Source organism: Impatiens glandulifera, chromosome 2 (assembly GCF_907164915.1).
Source record: "Impatiens glandulifera chromosome 2, dImpGla2.1, whole genome shotgun sequence".
NCBI classification, from domain to species: Eukaryota; Viridiplantae; Streptophyta; class Magnoliopsida; order Ericales; family Balsaminaceae; genus Impatiens; species Impatiens glandulifera.
Genome location: NC_061863.1, coordinates 51730458 through 51751847, shown reverse-complemented (window position 1 = coordinate 51751847; position 21390 = coordinate 51730458). Strand labels below are relative to the sequence as shown.

At 31.8% G+C, this 21390-nt stretch overlaps 5 protein-coding genes across 5 annotated transcripts; 3 read left to right on the top strand and 2 right to left on the bottom strand.

Moving 5' to 3' along the window:
* Positions 1-879: 879 nt before the first annotated feature.
* On the top strand, positions 880-3080 carry LOC124924876 (putative tRNA (cytidine(34)-2'-O)-methyltransferase). The gene is made up of 7 exons (XM_047464862.1): positions 880-885; positions 1757-1891; positions 1995-2063; positions 2145-2203; positions 2299-2359; positions 2436-2489; positions 2577-3080. Exons 1-7 carry the CDS (start codon positions 880-882, stop codon positions 2859-2861), a joined length of 669 nt encoding a protein of 222 aa, XP_047320818.1. The 3' UTR covers positions 2862-3080.
* A 968-nt stretch (positions 3081-4048) lies between these two features.
* Positions 4049-5276, top strand: LOC124924318. Its single transcript, XM_047464375.1, has 4 exons — positions 4049-4281; positions 4385-4443; positions 4518-4970; positions 5047-5276. Exons 1-4 carry the CDS (start codon positions 4131-4133, stop codon positions 5104-5106), a joined length of 723 nt encoding a protein of 240 aa, XP_047320331.1. The 5' UTR covers positions 4049-4130; the 3' UTR covers positions 5107-5276.
* Positions 5277-7469: 2193 nt separating this feature from the next.
* LOC124924319 (protein DETOXIFICATION 43-like) lies at positions 7470-10255 on the top strand. The gene is made up of 13 exons (XM_047464376.1): positions 7470-7577; positions 7671-7792; positions 7883-8188; positions 8272-8432; positions 8512-8647; positions 8731-8827; positions 8920-9020; positions 9099-9262; positions 9383-9454; positions 9534-9650; positions 9728-9823; positions 9900-10021; positions 10111-10255. Exons 1-13 carry the CDS (start codon positions 7498-7500, stop codon positions 10163-10165), a joined length of 1629 nt encoding a protein of 542 aa, XP_047320332.1. The 5' UTR covers positions 7470-7497; the 3' UTR covers positions 10166-10255.
* A 2120-nt stretch (positions 10256-12375) lies between these two features.
* LOC124924317 lies at positions 12376-15722 on the bottom strand. The gene is made up of 3 exons (XM_047464374.1): positions 15432-15722; positions 14925-15253; positions 12376-14055 (listed from the first exon to the last, which is right to left on the bottom strand). The coding sequence occupies exons 1-3, from the start codon at positions 15643-15645 to the stop codon at positions 12523-12525; spliced, it is 2076 nt and encodes a 691-aa protein (XP_047320330.1). The 5' UTR covers positions 15646-15722; the 3' UTR covers positions 12376-12522.
* A 1445-nt stretch (positions 15723-17167) lies between these two features.
* Positions 17168-17624, bottom strand: LOC124924875 (non-specific lipid-transfer protein 1-like). The gene is made up of 2 exons (XM_047464861.1): positions 17266-17624; positions 17168-17174 (listed from the first exon to the last, which is right to left on the bottom strand). The coding sequence occupies exons 1-2, from the start codon at positions 17622-17624 to the stop codon at positions 17168-17170; spliced, it is 366 nt and encodes a 121-aa protein (XP_047320817.1).
* Between the last annotated feature and the right edge of the window lie 3766 nt (positions 17625-21390).

Here is a 21390-nt window from a genome sequence, read left to right as displayed (position 1 = left end):
CTGCTCCATGTTTATTTTCAAAGATATTATCATAAAATAATACCCCTAAGGTCCTCTACTATCAAATATGTACTGTTCCAATGCTCTCTCTCAAAGAAAATAGGCATTAAAGTAATTGTCCCTCTCACATAAAAGAGGCAAATAAGATAATTTGTTTCGTAGTAGAAGATCTCACCTCAAATAATACTACATGTAACTCTAAAAGACAGAGTTCAATTGGTGTTTATTTTTGTGGGAACTTGTTATGGAACTCTAAGATGCCTACTAAGATTTAGTTATTTGGTTGAAGTGCTTTATAACGGCAGGCCGTACCTTAAGGCGGAGGACACCTCCTTTTGCATTGTCAGCCCATGGTTCAGATTTGGAGTCTTTTTTGGAATTTGACTAGGGTTCAATAAGTTATGACTAAATTCATTAGCAGTTGTTGGAAGTTTGGTTGGAGGCAGTTAAATTGGTTGGTCTAGAGCTGTGGGCTTTTATTTTCGTAATTTTTTGGTGGATTATATAAGTAGAGCAGAAATGAAGAACTTGTAACAACTACAAACGACCAATGATGTTCATTCACAACGTTATTATCACGACGCTAATCTGATGTGAGATCTGGTAAGAACGTGGACTCAGCGGGTGATCTCATTATTCTCTTAAAAGATCTTCGTGCTTAGTGATTTGTATTTTTACTTTTTTTTCGTTTTGTTTTCAATTATTTTCAACCATTTTCAGGTAGGACTTTTGTTACACTTTAATTTTCATGGACCATTTTTAAAAAATAAATAACTAAAAAAACATCCGGAAGCTTTTGAGTCGGCTTAAGAGACCAAAATGTTACAGGTTCGATTCCATTTGAAAGCGTTTTGACTTTTGAGTTTAAACGGAGACACCATGGCGGTGAGGTGTCATGCTAATTTTCCTTTAATTTTCAAAAAAATAAAATCAAACATCTTGTTAAAAAAGGAGAAATAATATTTTACATTAACTTTTAACACAAGCGGGAATAACTCAGTTGAGAGAGCCATTTTTTATTATTAAAGCTTCAGGTGCTGCTTTTGGTACTACTCTTATTTTACACAATCCAGGAACTTCCATAACGTTGGCACCGGCGGTGAGCGAATAGACAATAGGGAGGGGGTTCATTTGCTCTTATCCTGTCCAGATAAGAGATTTGAAAGTCGATAAGGAGTTGGTAAGCGCATTGACTTGAGTTCTCGCCAGCTATTCGGAGTTGCACTGAGATACTTACGATTACGCGAACTCACCTAAAGGCCTCCTTTCTAATAAAGAATTCCGGCTCGGCCTGAAGGTCACCACCTTCACCGCATAATACATTTTTTTTTATAAGGGGTAAATTTCAAAAAAATATTTTTATTCAGGAGCTAAAGTCATATTTTATCCTCTTCACGGAAATGGCCTGGCTTAGCTAAAGTCTTCATCCTTCCTGCTTGCTGTTCTTCTTCTTCTTCCGGCGAGGAGAGAAGTGTAGCGAGATTATATATAGAGAGAGAGAAGCTTGAATATCTGCATGAATGGATTCATCAGCTGGACTTAAAACACTAAACATTTTAATCTCACAACTTCATTTTCGAGCTGCTAGATCTTCTCCGCCGCGTTCTTCATCTTTCCAGTTTGCGCAACTCAACAAAACCCTCAAATTCTCTCCCGCCTTTACCTCCTTCTCATCTCCATTCACCTCACTCGCTCGTAATCTCTATCCTCCAGCCTTTTCGCATTCGATTTTACTCAATCGCTTACGTAAATTCAGTTCAGCAGCAACAACTATTTGTTTCTCTTTGCAGCGGAAAAAGGCGTTGTGTGCTCATTGCCAAATGGAGTCGGCGAAGCGGTTGATAAAACTCCTCACAACAGGCTTCTTCAAGTCGTCTTAGTTCATCCTCAGGTATTATTATTAATTCTACCACAAATTCAGACTATATATATGCAAGCTTCGATTTTGTTACTTTTTAGATATCTCTCGTGCTTGTTGTTGTTGTTCTTGGCAGATACCTGGTAATACTGGATGCATAGCCAGAACTTGTGCTGCATCAGCCGTTGGACTTCATCTAGTTGGGGTAAGAAGATATGCAAAATCTTATAGATGATGATGAATTGATGATGATGAAGTTAATTTCTCTGCTGCTGCTGCTTTATAGCCATTAGGGTTTCAAGTGGATAGCACAAAGCTAAAACGTGCTGGATTGGATTATTGGCCGTATCCTTTGAAATTTCTTCAACATATCTTAAAAAAATACACTAAAGAAGAAGAAGAAAGTTCTCCTTTAACATATGGAACTGTATCTAAATTAGCTATGTAGTTGTTAAGGTACACAATTCGTGGGCAGACTTCAGAAATTACTTCATTCACCAGGTTCTTCTTGGTCCCCCCAACCCTTGTAGTAGATTTGAAGATCGAAATAAATATGTTGTTAATCGTGTTTGTGTAGGAAGGAGATAAACGTCTGCTGGCTTTCACTAAAAGAGGAACATCAATTCATTCAGTAAGTTATGGTTATGGGCTTATATGATTTGTTGTTGGCAAGTTTTTATTAAGAATTTATTGACAAAAGTAGGAAATTGATCGACAGGATTTTACATACAGAAGAGGAGATTGGCTTGTATTTGGATCGGAAACAAGTGGGTTACCGGAGGAAGCGCTCGTGGATTGCAAAGATGAAGAAATTGGGGGTGGTACGATACGTTTACCAATGGTGGATACTTATGTTAGATGTCTCAATTTATCTGTGAGCGTGGGAATTGGTTTATATGAAGCTGCCAGACAGATTAACTACGAGCAACTTAGGACTTGTGATCAAACTTCGAATGATGGTAATGATTCTTCTTCATTCATTGCTGAAGATATTTTCGCTTAAACTTAATTAGTTAGTTATTCTTAAGGGAAATGAGAGCATTATTGAGTTATAGAATTTTGAATAATTTATTATTTATCCCAAACATTAGAGTGTTTTTAGTTATTTTTTGAAATCTTGATAAGTTTAATATGTATTTTGATCAATTCCATAGTTAAAACCTATCACATGTTACAAGCAAATCTCACTTAAACTTATTGTTGTTGGTTGTTTTAGTTTGAATTGGATGTTTTTCGCAACCTACTAAATATTAATCGCATCTTTGGTCCATTTCTTGTATGATTAGACAAGGCTGCTGGTTGATACTTATAATATGTCTAAAATGTTTGAGCTCATTTGAACATATGTGCTACTTAAAGATGTACATGGTCCATATATGAACTTTTGGGATATCCTATTTCCTAAGTTGGACTAATTCGGTCATAGTGTGGAGAAGGCGGTTATTGTCAAAATTGGGATAAAAAAAAATATATATCTGAAATGGTGAAAGCGGTTTGGTTTGGTTTGGTTTGGTTTGGTGTACACAGAAATGCATAACCAATCCCCGAGGCCTGCTTGACCCACTCTTTATTAGGAGGTGAATCATAAAAGACCTACAGCTTCGACCAACCCTTGCTCGACCATTATTATATGGGTATTGGGATTGAGACAAAGAAAGATTAGGTTATTGGACAGCTAAAAGTTTACCACGAGAAAGTCAGTTTGGGAGATCGAAGAGCACTTAGGGTTCAATCGATTTTATTCATTGACCAAATTTCACTGATAAATAATATAAATATACACGAAAATCTTTTATTATTTTATAAAAAACAGTAGTAAAAATAATAATAAAACGCCATATTAATTATTATTTTTATTTAAAAAGAAAAATATTCCTGCTATAATTATATTATTTTCAAACATTTATTTTAGTACAATGATTTGAAAAATATAATTACTAATAGAGAGGTTAAAGTATCAAATTTTAATTGTAGCTAAATTATAAATATTTTTGTAAGTTTTTAACCATCATCCATAAATAGAAATGTTCAATAACCACTAAACCGACAAAATTTTGATTCAATTAAATATTTTGTAAGTTATTATGCTCTAAAAAAGTTATTTGTATAGTAAACGGAATTATCAAAATAATATTTCTTTTAATTGATCCTTTTTCAAATAATCTAATCAAATGCCAACGGCCAGAAAAAATCAAATAAATAACTGCCCAACGTCTTCTTCTTGTTCTTGGTTAATAATAATAATAAGCTGCATTTTCTTGTCTGCGTAATAATGGAGGAAGAATTGAAGTTAGATTGGAAGAAGATATACTCTGTATTTGTGATTGACGATGTGTACGAGCACATCAATGCTCCTCAATGGGTCGATTTCTCCTTAATTGACGTACCGGACAACTACGATCATCTCTGGTTCTGCACACCTGGTCGGTAATCTTCCATCGACGATTCTTGAACTCTTGATGAGTAGTTATATTTATGTACTTAAACTCTTTATCTCTTTTTTCACTTTTCCTTGTTCATTCTTAGAATGCAACCATCCCAAGACTGCTCAAGACTTTCTGAAACAATTACCCTCCTGCACAAAAGTAAAAACAATATTTTTCTTCATTTCCAAGAAAATGCATTTCATTTTTATGTTGATTCAATTTTCTTGAAGCAGCTTAAGAAATCTGCTAGCTGTAATGATGATGAGGTTATTAGAGATTCTAACTTGAATAGGAGAAGAATGTTGAAGAAAGGTTCCAATACCAAATGTGAATCGGATTGTGAAAATCACAATCCTAATCTCTCTTCCAAGAATTTGTTTGCTGCTTCTTCTGGAGATCATTGGCCAATTACTGAGTTTTACAATGAATTCAAGAGGAAATTGACCATTAGAACCAAAACAACAGAGCAGAAGAAGAAGAAGAAGAATCCATTGTTGTTTGATTCAGTAAAAGAGAAGTCGCCATTCCTTCCTAAAGTAAAAGCCCATTTCATTCGATTAGTCAAGTTAAGTAGAGATGATCATAACAAGATTATGATTAAGGGAAGAAAAGATGCCCATAATCATCCTCACCAAAACAAACTGATTGAGTTTCACAGATCATCAACAACTAAAATACTGCAGCAGGTATAAAATAATAATAAGCTGCTGCTTGTTTTTCTTCATTTTGAGATTAATTTTGTCTTGGATTGGATTGGATTAGGTGGGTGGTCGAGGAGGAATCCTTCAAGAACTAGAAGATGAACAACGAGCACCAATGTGAAGGTGGTGGTGGTTGTGAGAAAGAAAAAAAGAAAAAGTTTAGATTTCCTTCCTAGCTCTAGCTGATCTAGTTCATTATTTCATTCATTCATTCCCTGGTATTATTAGATTGTATCCATTTTTATAGGATTTTGTTGATCCTACAGTTTTAATAAACAATATTAATAGATTGAAAGAGCCCAGTTGAATTTCCTTTTTTTGTTGCCTACAGGCTCCAACTCCTTTTAAAGAAAAAACAAATATATTAAAGTCTCATATGATTGATTACCCAAGGCTGGTATTTTAGTAAGGGATAAAACAATTTCCATGACCCATTTAACTGCGAAATCGCAACCAAACAGTGAAACCCGTCAACAAAATTGTCACGAATTCTTAAAAAAGAAAAGAAAATACAAACATTACATACAACATATATATGAGCAGGCGATTCTCTGTCATATTGTCGTTTTATTTGTACGGCCTTTCGGTTACGAATTTCATAAACTACTCTTTCAACCATCATCTTCTTATATCTATAAGAACATAAAAAAAAAAGTTACAAAAATTATAAAAGACACCCATTCTTTGTTTTACATATTTTAATAAGATTTTGTACGCAAAATATGAATTATTGGAAAACATTGACGAGTGCAATACAATACCACCCATTAAATTTCATTAGAACAACACATATATTAGATGTGAAACATGAGCCGACTTGTTTGATGGGGAAATTTGACGAAATGACCCTAATAAAACCCTTTAAATGCGCTGATGACCACTTCAAAATATTCTGACGAAACTACTCCGTCGCGTAACGCGAATGACAGAATCGTCTCGTGACGGAAAAGCCTGTGAAAAGTCCAAAAATACCCGGACAAGATCGTCTCGCGAAGGGCAATATCGTCTCACGACGGCACCATTGAAGTAATGCAATTATAGACTGATCATAATGATTTTCTATCGCGAGACGATCCTGCCCTTCGCGTTAAGCGACGGGATAATTTTGTCACAGTATTTTAAATTGGTCACCAACGCAATTATTTTTATGCTCAGCGCATTTAATGCCCATTTTAAGGTCATTTCGTCAAATTCCGGTTTGATGTAGTGGTTATTATGATTTTTTTTGGTTTTTTTTCTTCTAAAAAACCATGTTTATTATATTTTAAAAAATAAATAGTATTTTATGGTTAAAACTTAAAAGTCAAAAATATTCTTTATTTATTAAAGATAAATTAATTTTATATAACTAAATATAGAATAATTTTAATATTTAAATATATAAGAGGAGTGATTTTAAATAGTAGAATTTTGGGATAAAATCCTAAAAATATCTCAATAATCACTACATCCTCTAAGTAACAATTATGAAATACTTATCCTTATAATTATGGTAGCTTTTTATGTAGAAGAAAAGCTTCCATGGACAATGATGAACCACTCCTTTAAGTCAAAATTTGTATTTATTTTATTGAGTTTTGAAAAAATAAAATAAAAAACATAGTTTTTACCCTTTGATATAATTCTTTAGCCATGTTATTTCTGATTGAACTCGTGATGGATCTTTCATGGAACCTACAAATTAAAAGCCATGCGGCAAGCAAACTCTCATATGTAAGATAGAATGCTTAACTGGAACAGGTTCATTCATTATCTATACTATGTGTACTTTGATTTGTCTGTTTTTTCAACGTTGTTGTTCTTGGATATTTAATAATCTTCAATTTTGTTCACAACATCAATGTTTAATTATTTATGAAAATCCATAGCTGTCTGTCCAATCATACTTACATTACATCATGGGTCAATATTATTGATGTCTTTTTTGAAAAAACAATAGTCATCTTCTTTCTGTAGCAGAAATTACTAATGGGGAAGGCTTTATGTAAGAAGGGTGATATCTCCTTCTTGCTCAAGAGGACGGTTTTGGACCAGTGGAGGTGCCTGGAAATTGTCAATTATCTCATCTTTTAACACAGTACGGACAGACAAGAAAAGGCAGATTATATGTTGCTATCACTTTTTAATTTTTTTATATTATTTTTGTATGGATCTAAACTAGTTCTCTCAATTCTTAACCCTAAAATAACAATTTTGTTTGTATTTTATCCATGGGATATTATTGGCTTTTCAATAGAAAAACCAGTTTGTCTCAGAAAACACAAATAAAATATTTATTTGATGAATTCTTCTGTCATTTTTGAAGATTCATTTGCAGTAAAGTGTTAGTACTTTTACACATAAACATGGTAAAAGTGACCCCATTTATTATGTCCCTATTCTGAGGGAGGCTTCTTCTAGTAGTGAGTGAAGCAGGTCTAAGAAAGAATGTATATAAATTAAACCATTCATTCAAGCTGAACACATATTCTGCATTCATTTGAAGTTCTTCCCAAGAGAAGGAAGGATTCAAATGATGCCAGAAAACAACAGCAGTGATCTTTCTCCCCCTAAATCAAACTGGCCATTTCTTGTTTTCTTCAATGATGCTAGGTAATTAATATATATATATATCTTCTATAGATGTTATTATTAATATCTTCAAAATTGGAAGAATGAATTCTGGATTATTATTATCAAATCTAGGCTCGTTTTCAAGAGGGATGCACTTGGTTTGGAGATCCTACAGATTGCGCTTCCTGCAGCATTGGCTTTAGCGGCTGATCCCATTGCTTCTCTAATCGACACTGCATTCATTGGCCGGTTAGGTCAGAAATCTCCTCAAAAAGGAACTTACTACTCAAATAAGTTAAGATAAAATGAGAAATCCAACTTTTTTTTTATCTTTCTGTTTGCAGGTCCTGTACAGCTTGCAGCTGTAGGAGTTTCTATTGCCATTTTCAATCAAGTGTCGAAAGTTACCATATTTCCACTTGTCAGCATCACTACTTCTTTCGTGGCTGAAGAAGAAACTCTTGGAAGAATTAGCAAGGAGGAACAAGATGAAAACTTGAAAACAAACAGTTACGAAGGGAAAAAGTTTTCTGGCGAAGACATTGAATTGAAAGAATTGACGACGACTGAAGAAGATGTTGAATTTGAAGGCTTGGAAAAGGGTGCTGCTGCTGCAGCAAGCAAAAAATTGAAAGAACTGTTATCAGAAGGTTTTTTTCTCCCTTTGATGCATTGTCCATGATGATTATGACAATCTAGATTAAACAGAGATTAATTGATTTGTCTTAATCAGATTCTCAAGTTTCAGTTGTTAAGGCTAAAAATAGAAATGAGAAGCGGCAGATACCATCTGCATCTACTGCACTTCTTCTGGGTGGTGTTCTAGGTCTTCTTCAGACTGTATTTCTCATATTCCTTGCAAAACCAATTCTGAGTTTCATGGGTGTGAAATCTGTGAGTATATATACTTCTTCGAGCAACTAAAAATTTGTGATATCTTGTTTTAATTAATAGTACGACGTTTTGGAATCAGGGTTCAGCCATGTTAAAGCCTGCACAAAGATATTTGGTGTTGAGGGCTCTTGGTGCTCCTGCTGTTCTGCTCTCTTTGGCTATGCAAGGGGTCTTTCGAGGGTTTAAAGATACAAAAACTCCATTATATGCAACAGGTATGCCTATATATTGTCCTAAACAGTCATGATCTTTCGATATTCATAACTAGTTTTTTTTGGCAATGTCTGCTCAAATACAGTTGCTGGGGATGTGATGAATATTATACTGGATCCAATATTTATGTTTGTTTTCGGTTTGGGAGTTAGTGGTGCAGCCATTGCACATGTGCTGTCACAGTAAGTGTTAGTTTTTGTTTTCCAAGATATTGAAATCTTATAATTTGCTGCATATTTATGTAATGTGGTCATCATAATAATGTCTAATACAGGTACTTAATTTCATTTATCCTTGTGTGCAAATTGATGCAAAAGGTTGATCTACTACCTCCTACCACAAAACACTTGCAGCTCGGCCGGTTCCTAAAAAATGGTAGAGCATTTCAGGAGTATTTAATGCTTAATTTTGTGATATTTTCGAGTTTCTTAATCTGGTAAACTTTGGAAACAGGTGGTTTTCTATTGACAAGGGTGATCGCTGTCACTTTTTGTGTAACCCTAGCAGCTTCATTGGCTGCAAGGCTTGGTCCAATACCTATGGCTGCCTTTCAGATTTGCTTACAGATCTGGATGGCATCATCACTGCTTGCTGATGGGCTGGCTGTAGCTGGACAGGTCAAATTCTTAATTTGTTCTATTTCGTATAGGTTTTTCTGCACTTGATCAAAATCTAATAAAATTCATAAATTTACTTCAATCACAATTCTCGTACTAAATGGAACTTTTCGTCCTTAGGCAATTCTTGCTAGTGCGTTTGCTGAGAAAGATTATGAAAAGGTAAAAGCTGCTGCATCCCGAGTACTACAGGTACTATTCTATTATCAATCACTTCTTCCACCAAATTATTCAAATTTTAGACTAAAATACACTTATACTTGTTTTCCAGATGGGATTAATCCTAGGTCTTGGGCTGGCTGTGGTTGTCGGTATGGGTTTGGAATTTGGGTCTGGAATATTTACCAAAGATAAGAATGTCATTCACCTGATCAGCATTGGAATCCCAGTTAGTACTTACTTTCGTATTTACTAACTCGGTTCTTTTATACGTTTCTTATGTATCTTTTTTCTATGGTTAATTAGTTTGTGGCGGCTACACAACCCATCAATTCCTTAGCCTTTGTGTTTGATGGTGTTAACTTTGGTGCATCTGATTTTGCTTATTCTGCATTCTCCATGGTAAGAAGCAAATATTTATGAGTATATTTATTAGAAAACTACATAAAACTCAACTTGTCAATTATAAAATTTTCAGGTTTTTGTTGCCTTAGTGAGCATTGGATCATTATTTATTCTCTCAAAAACTAGTGGATTTGTCGGAATATGGTTTGCTTTAACCATATACATGGCATTGCGTATGATTGTTGGCGTTTGGAGGTAATCTTTTTGTTTAATACTAAAGTTATTGGTTCGCCATGTACTAATAAATTAACATGCGATGTTATTGTTTCTTGTTTGTTTGACAGGATGGGGACGGGAACAGGACCGTGGCGTTTCCTCAGGAGTAGATCTATACAATAACTTATGTGAAAAGATTTTTGAGTTTTATATATCAGTTCTATATCTTATTATTTTTTGTGTTTATCATGCATTTTTTGGTTGTTATACGGTACTATTAATACTTTATATTGTTTTTTACAAATAAACATATATATATATATATATATATATAGTGAAGTTTATATCTTATTATTTTTTGTGTTTATCATGCATTTTTTGGTTGTTATATATATATTATGTGGTTCACTCTTTCACTTTTTAAATTTTGTCAAATAAGTGAAGAAATACACTAAAAAAAAGTCTTCAGTTTTAACATTAAGAATGGAGAGTTTACGTTCTTCTGGCAAGATATCCTTGGTTCAAATGAGTTCTACTCATTATGAGGCCCGAGTTAAGAAACTTAACTCTTGGTTCCAAATGTCTGAAAACTAGTACATATTCGGAATGAAGATGGAACCAAGGTCTTAGAGAATCCAGAGGAGGGGGTGATATCCTTGAAAGTCAACAGATTGAACAGAACGAGAGACGCATGGGATTGAAAAACCACAACTCATCGTCATATCTCAACTTCAAAAACTTGGGAAATGATCAGGAGTTGTGACGATATGGTTCCGTGGAGCAAGGTGATTTAATCGACAAAAGTGGTTCCTAGGCATCAATTCATCATTTGGTTGGCACTCCATGAAAGACTCAACGAATGACAAACTACGAAAATTCATTTGACAACATTCGTTACATGTTTTGCTAGGCGGGGGATACACTGTATCACCAATTTTGTGATTGTCCACTTATGCCATATTGAGGAAACTCATAAATGTATAAACAACAAGATAGTTTTAAGAGATTGACTTGACCTATATGATTAAGTTAGACAATCGAGAAGAGACATTATCCAAAAATCTATAGAAATGGCGGAACAAAATGCTAGACACTTCATCAAGAAAAGAAGGCGAAATGATTAAGTATGAAAAGAAATCTACTCAAATATATTGATTCAGAGTAGAGTGTGGAAGCAGAGTCCGAACAACTTCACCAACTAGACATTATATGTTATGCAAAGAATAAAAATGGAACCTTGATCAAATGTTAGCCATTGTTAGCAATTTAATTGATTAAGTTTTACTTGATACTTCTGTATTCAACTAATAAAATTTATGATGTATATTATTACGTTTGACAATGAGAATTAAGCACGTTCAGCATAGGGGTGGGCATATGACCCAAATAACCTACCAAAACCACCTAAAACAACTCTACATCCATTTCAACCGAAGTTAAACCGGTTATTGAATGATCAAACCGTGCTTTCCCAGTTCGGAGTTCGATCTTGGTGGACTCCGAACCGTCTAGTTCAAATACAAGGATGGCTACTATTTTTTTTAATAATGTTCAGTCTATAAGGAAAACAGCAATCTAGTCCATGGACTTCACATGAAACAAAATCCAAGTAAATTAATTGGTTTGAGTTTACTTTCTTTTATACTACCCTTTTTTAACTTTTCGATAGGGGATTAAAGACATAAATAATCAAAATACTATATTTCTTATGCTTCATAAGTTAAATCTTATAATTAGTTTATTAACTTTTTTTTATAACCTCTTAAAAATAAAAATATACAAATATCTGAATTAACCGACTATGAATATTGAATTTAGATAACCGGAACACCCCAAGATCAACATATCATTAAAAAATTATGTAAATCTTTTTCATTATTTATACAAGGATTTTCCCTTTTACAAATAAAAAAAGAAGACAAAAAAGGTTATATTTATGTTACGTGATCCACCATAGTAGCACATTTATTAGGTTATAGTTTCTTTTCAGTTCTTGTTCAAATAAATTTATATTTTTTAAATCAAGTATATAGATAGCCCCGAAGCCATAAACATATGAGAAGATATCTAGGATCTTCCGATATTGAAATGACTCTTGAGATGCCAATAGGCCCAAAACACGAAACCAGATTATCCTAGCGTACTATGTCCAACCTAAAAAATGCAATGATTTCTCTATGTCTACTAGATGCATGGTGATCTCAAAAACATATGATCCGTCGGATATAAGGTCTTCATAGAATATAAACCTATCTATTAGGTTCAGATTGATATTTAGTCAAATGACCGAACCAATCCAATCTGAATCAACCCTAATTACTGAAATAAGAGACAAGAATCCAGAAACTTAAAATATGGAAGCTTTCTAAATAAGTGAAATACTAACCATCAACTGATGCACCAACTATAAAGATTTTTAGAAAAAATGCATTAAACTATTCTTGTAAGTAAAGATAACTTATCTAACAAAAAACAAATCATTACAATGAAGAAAAATATCAATAAATTACCTGGACAGAAAATTGTTTGATTTCACTGATTTATATCAAACTCGCAAACTCTTCATGCTTCTCCTCTGAAGATAAATTTGGGCTTCTGCTCTCATCTTCCAATGGTATGTCAATTGAATCGGTCAAAAGGCCCCCATAACTATGAAGTTCCACTTCAATTTCATCGTTAACATTCTTTTGCTGGTCAGACGCCACAGAACATCCTGGCATATCAGCAATAAATTCTTCAAGAAAGGAATTATTCACACGATGTTCTTGGGGAATAAACTTCACATCTAGAATGGGTAGATCGAAATCCACTTTGCAGGTCGATTTGTGGACATTCATTATGTCTTCTGTGATATTATATGCGGATCTTGCAGCAGAATCAACTTCTTGTGGAGAATCTGAACCATGCTGAATTTCAATTATTGGATCTTGCGCTTCGTCATCAGTTATGGCAGAAACTGAAAAGCTATTACTTGCCTCATATTCAGAAGAGAAGATGGATGGATCTAAAGGTTTATTACTTTGAACACCGGGTAAAACTACATTTTTATCATCTTCATTTTCTTTTATGATGGTAAGTTCTGGATCTTTAATTGAATTGGTTTGAGGTGGAGCATCAACAACTGTTGTAGAAAAGAATCCAGAAAGGGCAGCAGCTAAAGCATCGTCTATTGACATCGACTGTTGTTTCAAGGAATTGTCGTCTTTCTCCACAACATATGTAGAAGAATCCTTTGATATTTCAAGACCTTTATTTTCTTTCCCATCATATTGTAAATCCTCAGCTAGTTCTGAAGAATTTTCATCTTCCTCCTCATCGGCACATGAGAATTCAGGAGCAGAAATGACGAGACTTCTGAGAAGATTAGCTGAAACAGGCACTTCAGGGGGAGGATTAGATAAAGCGATATTTTCAGACTGCAACACTCCATTTTCACTTCCATCGTTATAAAAAGAGCTTGAATTGGATCCTCCATCGCATGAAAAATCTGGAGCAGAAATTCTAATGCAAGAACGAAACTGAGAATTCTCGGCACCTTTGGCAAGGCTTTCCAGCTGCTGCTCTACCTTTTGAAGCCTTGTCTCCATTCTATTAATAGGTTTTAGCATATTTTCTTCAAATCTCAAGCAAATATCCTCTATTCTGTTAACTCTAGAAACAAGTTGTTCCAACACTCTTTCAATGTTACCATGTGAGAAACCAGTATTGACGGAAGAATCAGATCTTTGCTCCTGTGGCAGTTGGGACACGGTTGCATTACCATCTGAACGTTTTACCTCATGCCTTTCCTCTCTTTCAATGTTATCAGAACCATTCTGCTTATCTTGTAGTTGACTAATACCTGTTTTAGATAGTTGCAAAATTGTAGGTAAAAGCATGGCCATAACAGAATTTCCAGCTGAGTTACTATTCTGGACTGCTTGAACTTCTGTATCATCTAATACCACAGGATCAGCAAATACATAAATTTCCTCAACAGAGATGCACCCTTTGCCTTGAACAGATAGCAAACGAAGAGTAAGGGATGTGCATGCTTCTGGATCAGAAATCTCTGCAGTGGCTTCATAGAAATCCTGAAGAGAATTCCATATCAAACAGGAGACAAATATGTAGAAGAATTTTTCCAGCTTTATTTTACTTCTCAAGAAAAAGGCTCACAACAGGCTATAAAATCTAAAAAGTTCTATCAGAGGTAATTTCTGTAAAGCATAATTAAAAATATGGAGATGAATATGAATGGTCATAAACATCAACGTGAATAGACATAGAGGATACTAGACTTTGAAAGAATGGAGATATAGATTTGCAATATATATATACCAATCATAGGTTCTTGATATTATACATCATTTGTAGCAAAAAATAAATATTTGCACGTATCATTTTTTTAGACCGAGTCTTGTTTCCTTGAGGAGGCTAGCACAACATTCCATAATCATGAGCCACACTTCAATCAAGTTCCTTTCGGTGGGAAAAGAATCGAACTCGATACCTCAACCTCTAAAATTCAAGACTCTAACCACTAAGATATCATGGGTGGGTTATTTGCACATACCATGTCATGTATGTTAAAGGAAAGGTGTGCTAGTATGCACTAGTAGCTGTAACTATTGTGGCATTGGAAAACTCCTACTTTAATTTTTTTTTTAACAACTACGATCTATGACCCCAGATAAATTCAATAACCACAATTCATACACAAAAATGTTCCACACTTTTGAAGCATGTATGGAAACATCATAGTAAGGAGATTCCACAAAATGATTCAAGGAAGTTGATTCTTTTGCTGAACTTGCTTAACAAACATCACAATGGAGAAGAAACAATAAGCACAAAATATAAAACTTGTGTTAACATAAAGTGCATATGCTTAGTTTGGTGGAGTTATGATCTCTTTTATGTGGATTAATATAGAATGAAGAACCAAAAATAACAGTTTTACCTTAACATCAGATATCAAAACATCATTATCTTTCAAGAGAGCAGTTTTTTCCTTGTATTCAGAGGGAGAATCCGAGACTTTCACTTCAACCCAGCCATCATCACTGGATACATTGTTGCTCTCTTCAACTCCTGTCTCTTTCTGATGGCCACCAGCAATGTCATTATTGGTTGGATTGAGGGCTTCTTCATCTCTGGCAACAACGCTGCAGCGGACTGTACAAAGGTATTCATTATCACTTTGTGTATCCGGTGCACAATAAATCTCATAGATGCGTGCAGTGCTTCTGACATAGATTTGCCTTACTTCATACTTGTGTGGGAAATTTACTGCAGTTTAATAATCAATAGAATTATGTCAATAGCTATTAATATATCAGTTTCTACTTAATCAAAACAGGCTCTTCAACTTTGCATAAGAAATGAAACAAGATTTCAATTTCAATAACAATAACAATCATATACAAACAAGTAAATATGAATTTTGGAGCGAGAGAAAGAAGAAGACCAGTGATTTCGCATGGATCAGAATCGGGGGAAAGAGGACTTAGTAAAAGAGGAGATTTAATTGCGGAATCGGCGATGGATGGATCTAGCGAAGCATCTGAAGATTCAACGATGACGGAATCGTCAAGAGAACCGCTAGCGATCTTCCAGTTCGTCGTGTGGCTCCACCAAAGACCTTCTTCGTCACCACTGGTGCCTGCAATTGCTGTTTCCATACTTCCTATCGGTGCAAAGCTCAGAGATCTACAAGACCGGCAATTCGTATGAATATAATCGCATCCAATTTAGAACTCTTTAGGGAAAGAGAAGACTCAGATAAATTGAAAGATTATTATATGATAATTATAATTATATTAGTAAAAACAACAATAATTTATACGCTCAATAAAATAATTTAAATAAATATATTCAGAATCTATTAGCCAAAAAAATCAATATTATAATTGTATATATAATCTAAGCTAAATCTCCATTCAAAGTGTGGACATTTTTTTAACTAATTTTTGGTTCGGATTAAATGAGAATTAACCTCACACCCCACCTTCATCATCTGAAAAACGCTTTCAGATGAAACCCGTAAACTGACGGGACTCAAATTCAAGATCTTAAGGTTAATATCTACCAAATTAAGTATATATTCCGCAAACACACTTAATCAGCAAAGAATTTGACACTTTACGGACTCGAACCCAAGAACCGAACCTAAGAACTTAAGGGTAGTATCCACCTTTTATTGCCGCTAGACTAACAAGAGAAAAAAATTTTTTAATTAATCTTGATTATAACATAATAACATTAACTAAATAAACTCAATAAAATTAATAAAATAACATTTGAATTATTTGAAGAAAGAAAAATGTAAGATGATAAATATATAATTTAATGATATCTTCCTTGAAAGGAAAGGTAAAAATATCATTTTCTTTATAACTTTTTATTATATTTCAAATAAAAATCACTAAATTATTTATTATTATAAGTTTTTAAATTTAAAAATTACAAATAAATATCGCTTAGACGTATATACTTCTATCTCATTTAACCTATCAAATATTAAAAGTTTATTTAGACACACATACACTATTTAAAATTAGTTCATTTAACATCTTATCAATTAGAGTTATTAATGGTGTTATTGTTTTCTATTTAATCTTAAATAAATATTATATATATCTCAAATAATTGTTGAGAGGTTAAATGTATCAATTTTGAATAATACATATGTTTAAATAAATTTTTAATAATTGATAAGTTAAAATGAGTTAGTTATACAAATATATTTTTTAAATTGAAATTTATTCATAATATATAAATATATATAATAAAAATTTATTATAAGTGATATTAAATAATACAAGGTTATAATATATATCATATATTCAAAAAAAAATTAATATGGGTTTTCTAGAACATAGATAAAACATCTTTTTGTATTTGGCATTTGACATGACGAAAAAAACTATATAAAATCATAGTTGCAAGTATGTTTGACTTGAATTTTAGTAAAATTTAAATTATTTAATTTGTTAAAATGCAATCAACCCAAAGAGTTTAAACAATAAAGATTGTCTAAAAACAAAACAGTTTATTAGAAGTTTATCTAATAAGTACATTAGAAATTGAGTAACATTACAATCCCATTTTATATAAGTTTCCAACCATTTAAACAAGGAGAATAAAACCCCATAAAGGGCCATAACATTATTCTTAACTCTTCCTCTTCATCTTCAAATTGCTTCAAACCCTGCAAGATTTAATAAATAAAAACAAATGCAAATATATCATATTGTGAATTAATTAATTAGATCAAAAATACCAAAACAATATATACTCACCTCGAGCAATCCACGTTCGGGTCAATGTGAATTGTCGTGGTGAGATGGCAAAGAGAGGAAATAGCTTTTGCATTGTTGAAGTTGATTTTGCTTCTTAAAGGTTTTGAAGTCGCGACATTCTTTAGGCATTGACAAAGAGCTTGTCGATCAGGCGTAGACTTAATCGCAATCTGGTCAAGTTTATGTGCAGCCGCACAACATGGTGGGCTTGGCCTGGCAGATCCCGGACCAGTGAAAAATGACAGACATGGTAAAAGGGTCGGGATTGTTTGTCTACAGTTGACTGAGGCTTCGGTTTTTGATCCCACTAAGATGGCGACCACCACTACCAAGAATAATCTCAAGATGTTGCTCGCCATATCGTGGTGTGGTGTGTTATATATTGGGTTATGAAGAAATATTATTGATTTTAATGTAGTAGATCAATGAAATTGGCTAAGTTATTTATAGTGGTTGGATTTACTTAGAACACAAGTTTTTTTACAAAATGTTAAAAAAGAAAAGTTATAAATACATGCTATTTTCAGTTAAAGCCTTAAAAGGGTCACTATATCATGTATATTCTCCACGCGTCAATTGAACCAATTTACTTTTCATTTTTTTTCTTATAATTTTACTTTTCATTTGTGTAACGTTTTTTATATTTATTTTTCTTTTTTCCGGAATTTATTATGACCACACATTATTACGTGTTTTTAGGAGTCTAATTTTTTTTTATTATAGTAGTTTAAAATTTATAAGATGATTTTTTTTAATGTGAAATTAATTAATTAATTATTTGGTAAGAAGGTAACCATCAGATACTATTTTTGTTTTAAATCATCTTAAAATATTTGTTTGGTGTTACTTAATATGTAATAAATATTTATAAATTTCTAACCATGAATAACTTATTAGAGTAATTTAATAAAAAATAGTTCCAGTTTGAATAATTTTTTATTATATTTGTACTACATTTGAATTAATTAGTTAGTATCATGACTTTAATGTGACATGTTAGAATGTTACTATTCAACTATTAGAGTAAAGTTAGTCTAAAATTATATGTATAGTTATTTTAGTATTTTTAATTCTATTTGTGTAAATTATTTATCTATTGTATTTAAGAGGAATTTAAATATATTAATCAAACAAGAGGATAACTTACTTTTGGAATTTTGAGTGTAAATTAATGTTCTAGGTAAATTTAAAAATATATAAAAAAAATCAAGGACAATTTTAATAAAATAATTTTTATTAATAAAATAATTCAGAGGGTTCTTACCTATTGACTTATAGTTGCCACTAATTATAATTTTTTTTTATTATAGATGCACTCAGGTTCATGAACATAAATTTAAAGTGTTATAAATAAGATATGTCTCATCATTTTATTAACCGACTCTTTGTAATCTTATTTGTATAACTAATGTTTTTATAATTTGTTTTAAGTTTGAAATAAATGTCACTAATAAACACATAAACTAATCTAGCTAGTAAGAATTCAATAATAATCAATTTAAATGATAAATTAAGTTAGAGCTCATCCCTCATAATAGCATGACATTTATGATGGCTCTTAATTCCTAAATAAGTCATAAGTTACTAAGAATGAGGGTGATTCCATAAACATTATAAACAGGTAATATGAAAATTATTTTTTGTCTCAAACCCCTTGAAAAGTAAAATAAGGCAAATATTTCCCATTGAAATATTTGATTGATGGACGAGGTTTACACACTTTAGACAAAAGTCTATATTCACTATTCAGGACTTCTTTCAAAATTGAATTCTACCTTAATTATATGTCTTACTCATGTTCCTTTATATATGTCTTATATTTATATATATATTAAGCTATCCAAGACTTCTTGGTCATTTCTTGTTTTTATAGATAAGGTTGAACAGATCAATGAGTAATTTTTTGGTATTTTATTTTGGAAATAAGTGTAGTATTTGTTCTAGTGAGCTAATATATATTTTACCTAATAATAGACTCTAAAGTATGTTCACATTGTTGCCAATATCCTAAATAATTTATTTTTGTATCATGAATACTTACAAACATAAATTTGTGTGTTCATTGTCTTTTTTATTTTTATTTTGTATTTACCAAATTCATGACAAGTTTGACATTTTATAGTCAACATAATATAGATATTTTGAAAACTATTTAATATTTCATCCTTAATTTGTTAATGATTATTGTTTTAAAAGGGTAATCATTATTTTTATAAAAAATTATTTGAAAAAAAAAACTTAACTCTTCGTATATTATAAAGATGAGCAAAACTTCGTAAACGATTTTAGTTGAAGAGTTGTGATTACGTCTTCTTTCACAGTCTTATCTTTTCCTATGTAATTAGAGGGAAACCAAATTGACGAATTCATAATTTATGTCCTACTAAAATGCTTCAAACCTAAATGTTTTAATACATTTCTAAACATGGGATAAGGTTCCATTGTTATAGAACCTAACAAATGGGTAACAGGGCAAGGGCCTAAACATTGGGATATGGAACTCTCCAAAATGTATTGACCAACACTTTACCATTCTTTGTCCTAACAAAAGTCCTGTTTTTAGTTGCATAACATGTATTTGGTAACATGAAATTCGGTCCATTCTAATTTTAAAGTTGGTTAGAACCTTCTTATATATTAAGAATTAAATTTCTAACTAAATTCAATCTAGTCTAATTTTATATTTAATCCACTATTTTTAGTTCGGAATTATAATTATAATTTTATATATATATATTTTAAAAAACAAATTTATTATTTTATTATTTAAAACACGATTAAAGTTTTCAATCGATATTTTATTGTTTTTTTTTTAATTTATAATATTACAATATCAAATCGATATTTTTTTAATTTTTTAATTTAGTAAGCTAACATTTTGAACAGATATATATTTCTTTTAATTTAATAAATTAACATGTTGAACTGATATTTTGGTTTTGAATTTACGAAGCTAAAATGTCGAACCATTATTTTGTTTTTTTCAATATTTTTTAATGAAAATCAAAACTTAAAAATTTTTTAAACACTTGAACTATCCTAATTGGTTGTGTCAAACAAATATTTAATTGAAATAGATTATATATATTAAAATTCTTTTTATTATATTCATTTTTTCAAACATAAAAATTGACCATTCTTATAAATTAGAATTATAATTTCAATGCTAATTACAATTCAATTCCACTCCTTCAAACATAAAAGACATTAATTCTTCTATCATTAGTAGTTCACCTAATACACACCAAGGCTGTTTATTTAATATCCTCATATTCTTTTTATTGTCTATCTAAAATCTCAAGGCAACCTACACAAAAATTATCCAATTATCTTCTCAATGTTTCCAAAATTAGGTACATAATTGTTACATTATCATGCACCTTGTGCTTAGAGAATACATTATTTCCTTCATATTCTTTTAAATTTGTATAGTTTGTAAAATTTTCAAGAAAATACTCTTATAATTAGCCCTTATGGAGCTCGATCAGACATCGTCTCGGGCCTAAAAATCGACTCTACAACCAAAACATCTAGACATGAACCGGACTAAGTTTATATAGAATTTGTTTCTAAAAATAATTAAATATAAATCCACACCCAAATATATATAAAAAAAAGATGAATATTATGTTTAAAAATGAAGTCATTACTTCTTCTTCTTCATCCCTTTTGTTCTTCAGACAATGGTGGACCTTATGAAGCTTGAACCTAATGATTATCAATGGTCCTTCAAAACAAAATAAATAAAATATTATAAAGAAAAAGCAATCACCTTTTTAATGTGAGTGCTAACATTTTGGAAAGCACTAAATTTAATGAATTGTATTGTTTCTACAAGGACAATTCAATCTACAAAACAATATTTAAACAATAGCATCCACTTATATTTTTTTTTAGCATTTATATATTGATAGGTAGATATTTGACATATTTGAAAGTGGTATAACTATTTTTTAAAAATAATTTTACTACAACATATATTAAACTATTTTTTTTAAATGATAAAACGTGTTTCATTAATCCATTTAATTACAAAGGTCATAATCATTTATATGAAAAAAAAGTTCAAATCAAGTTATGATAAAATAAAATAAAATCTAACCTTAACAGGTCAGTTTTTTATAT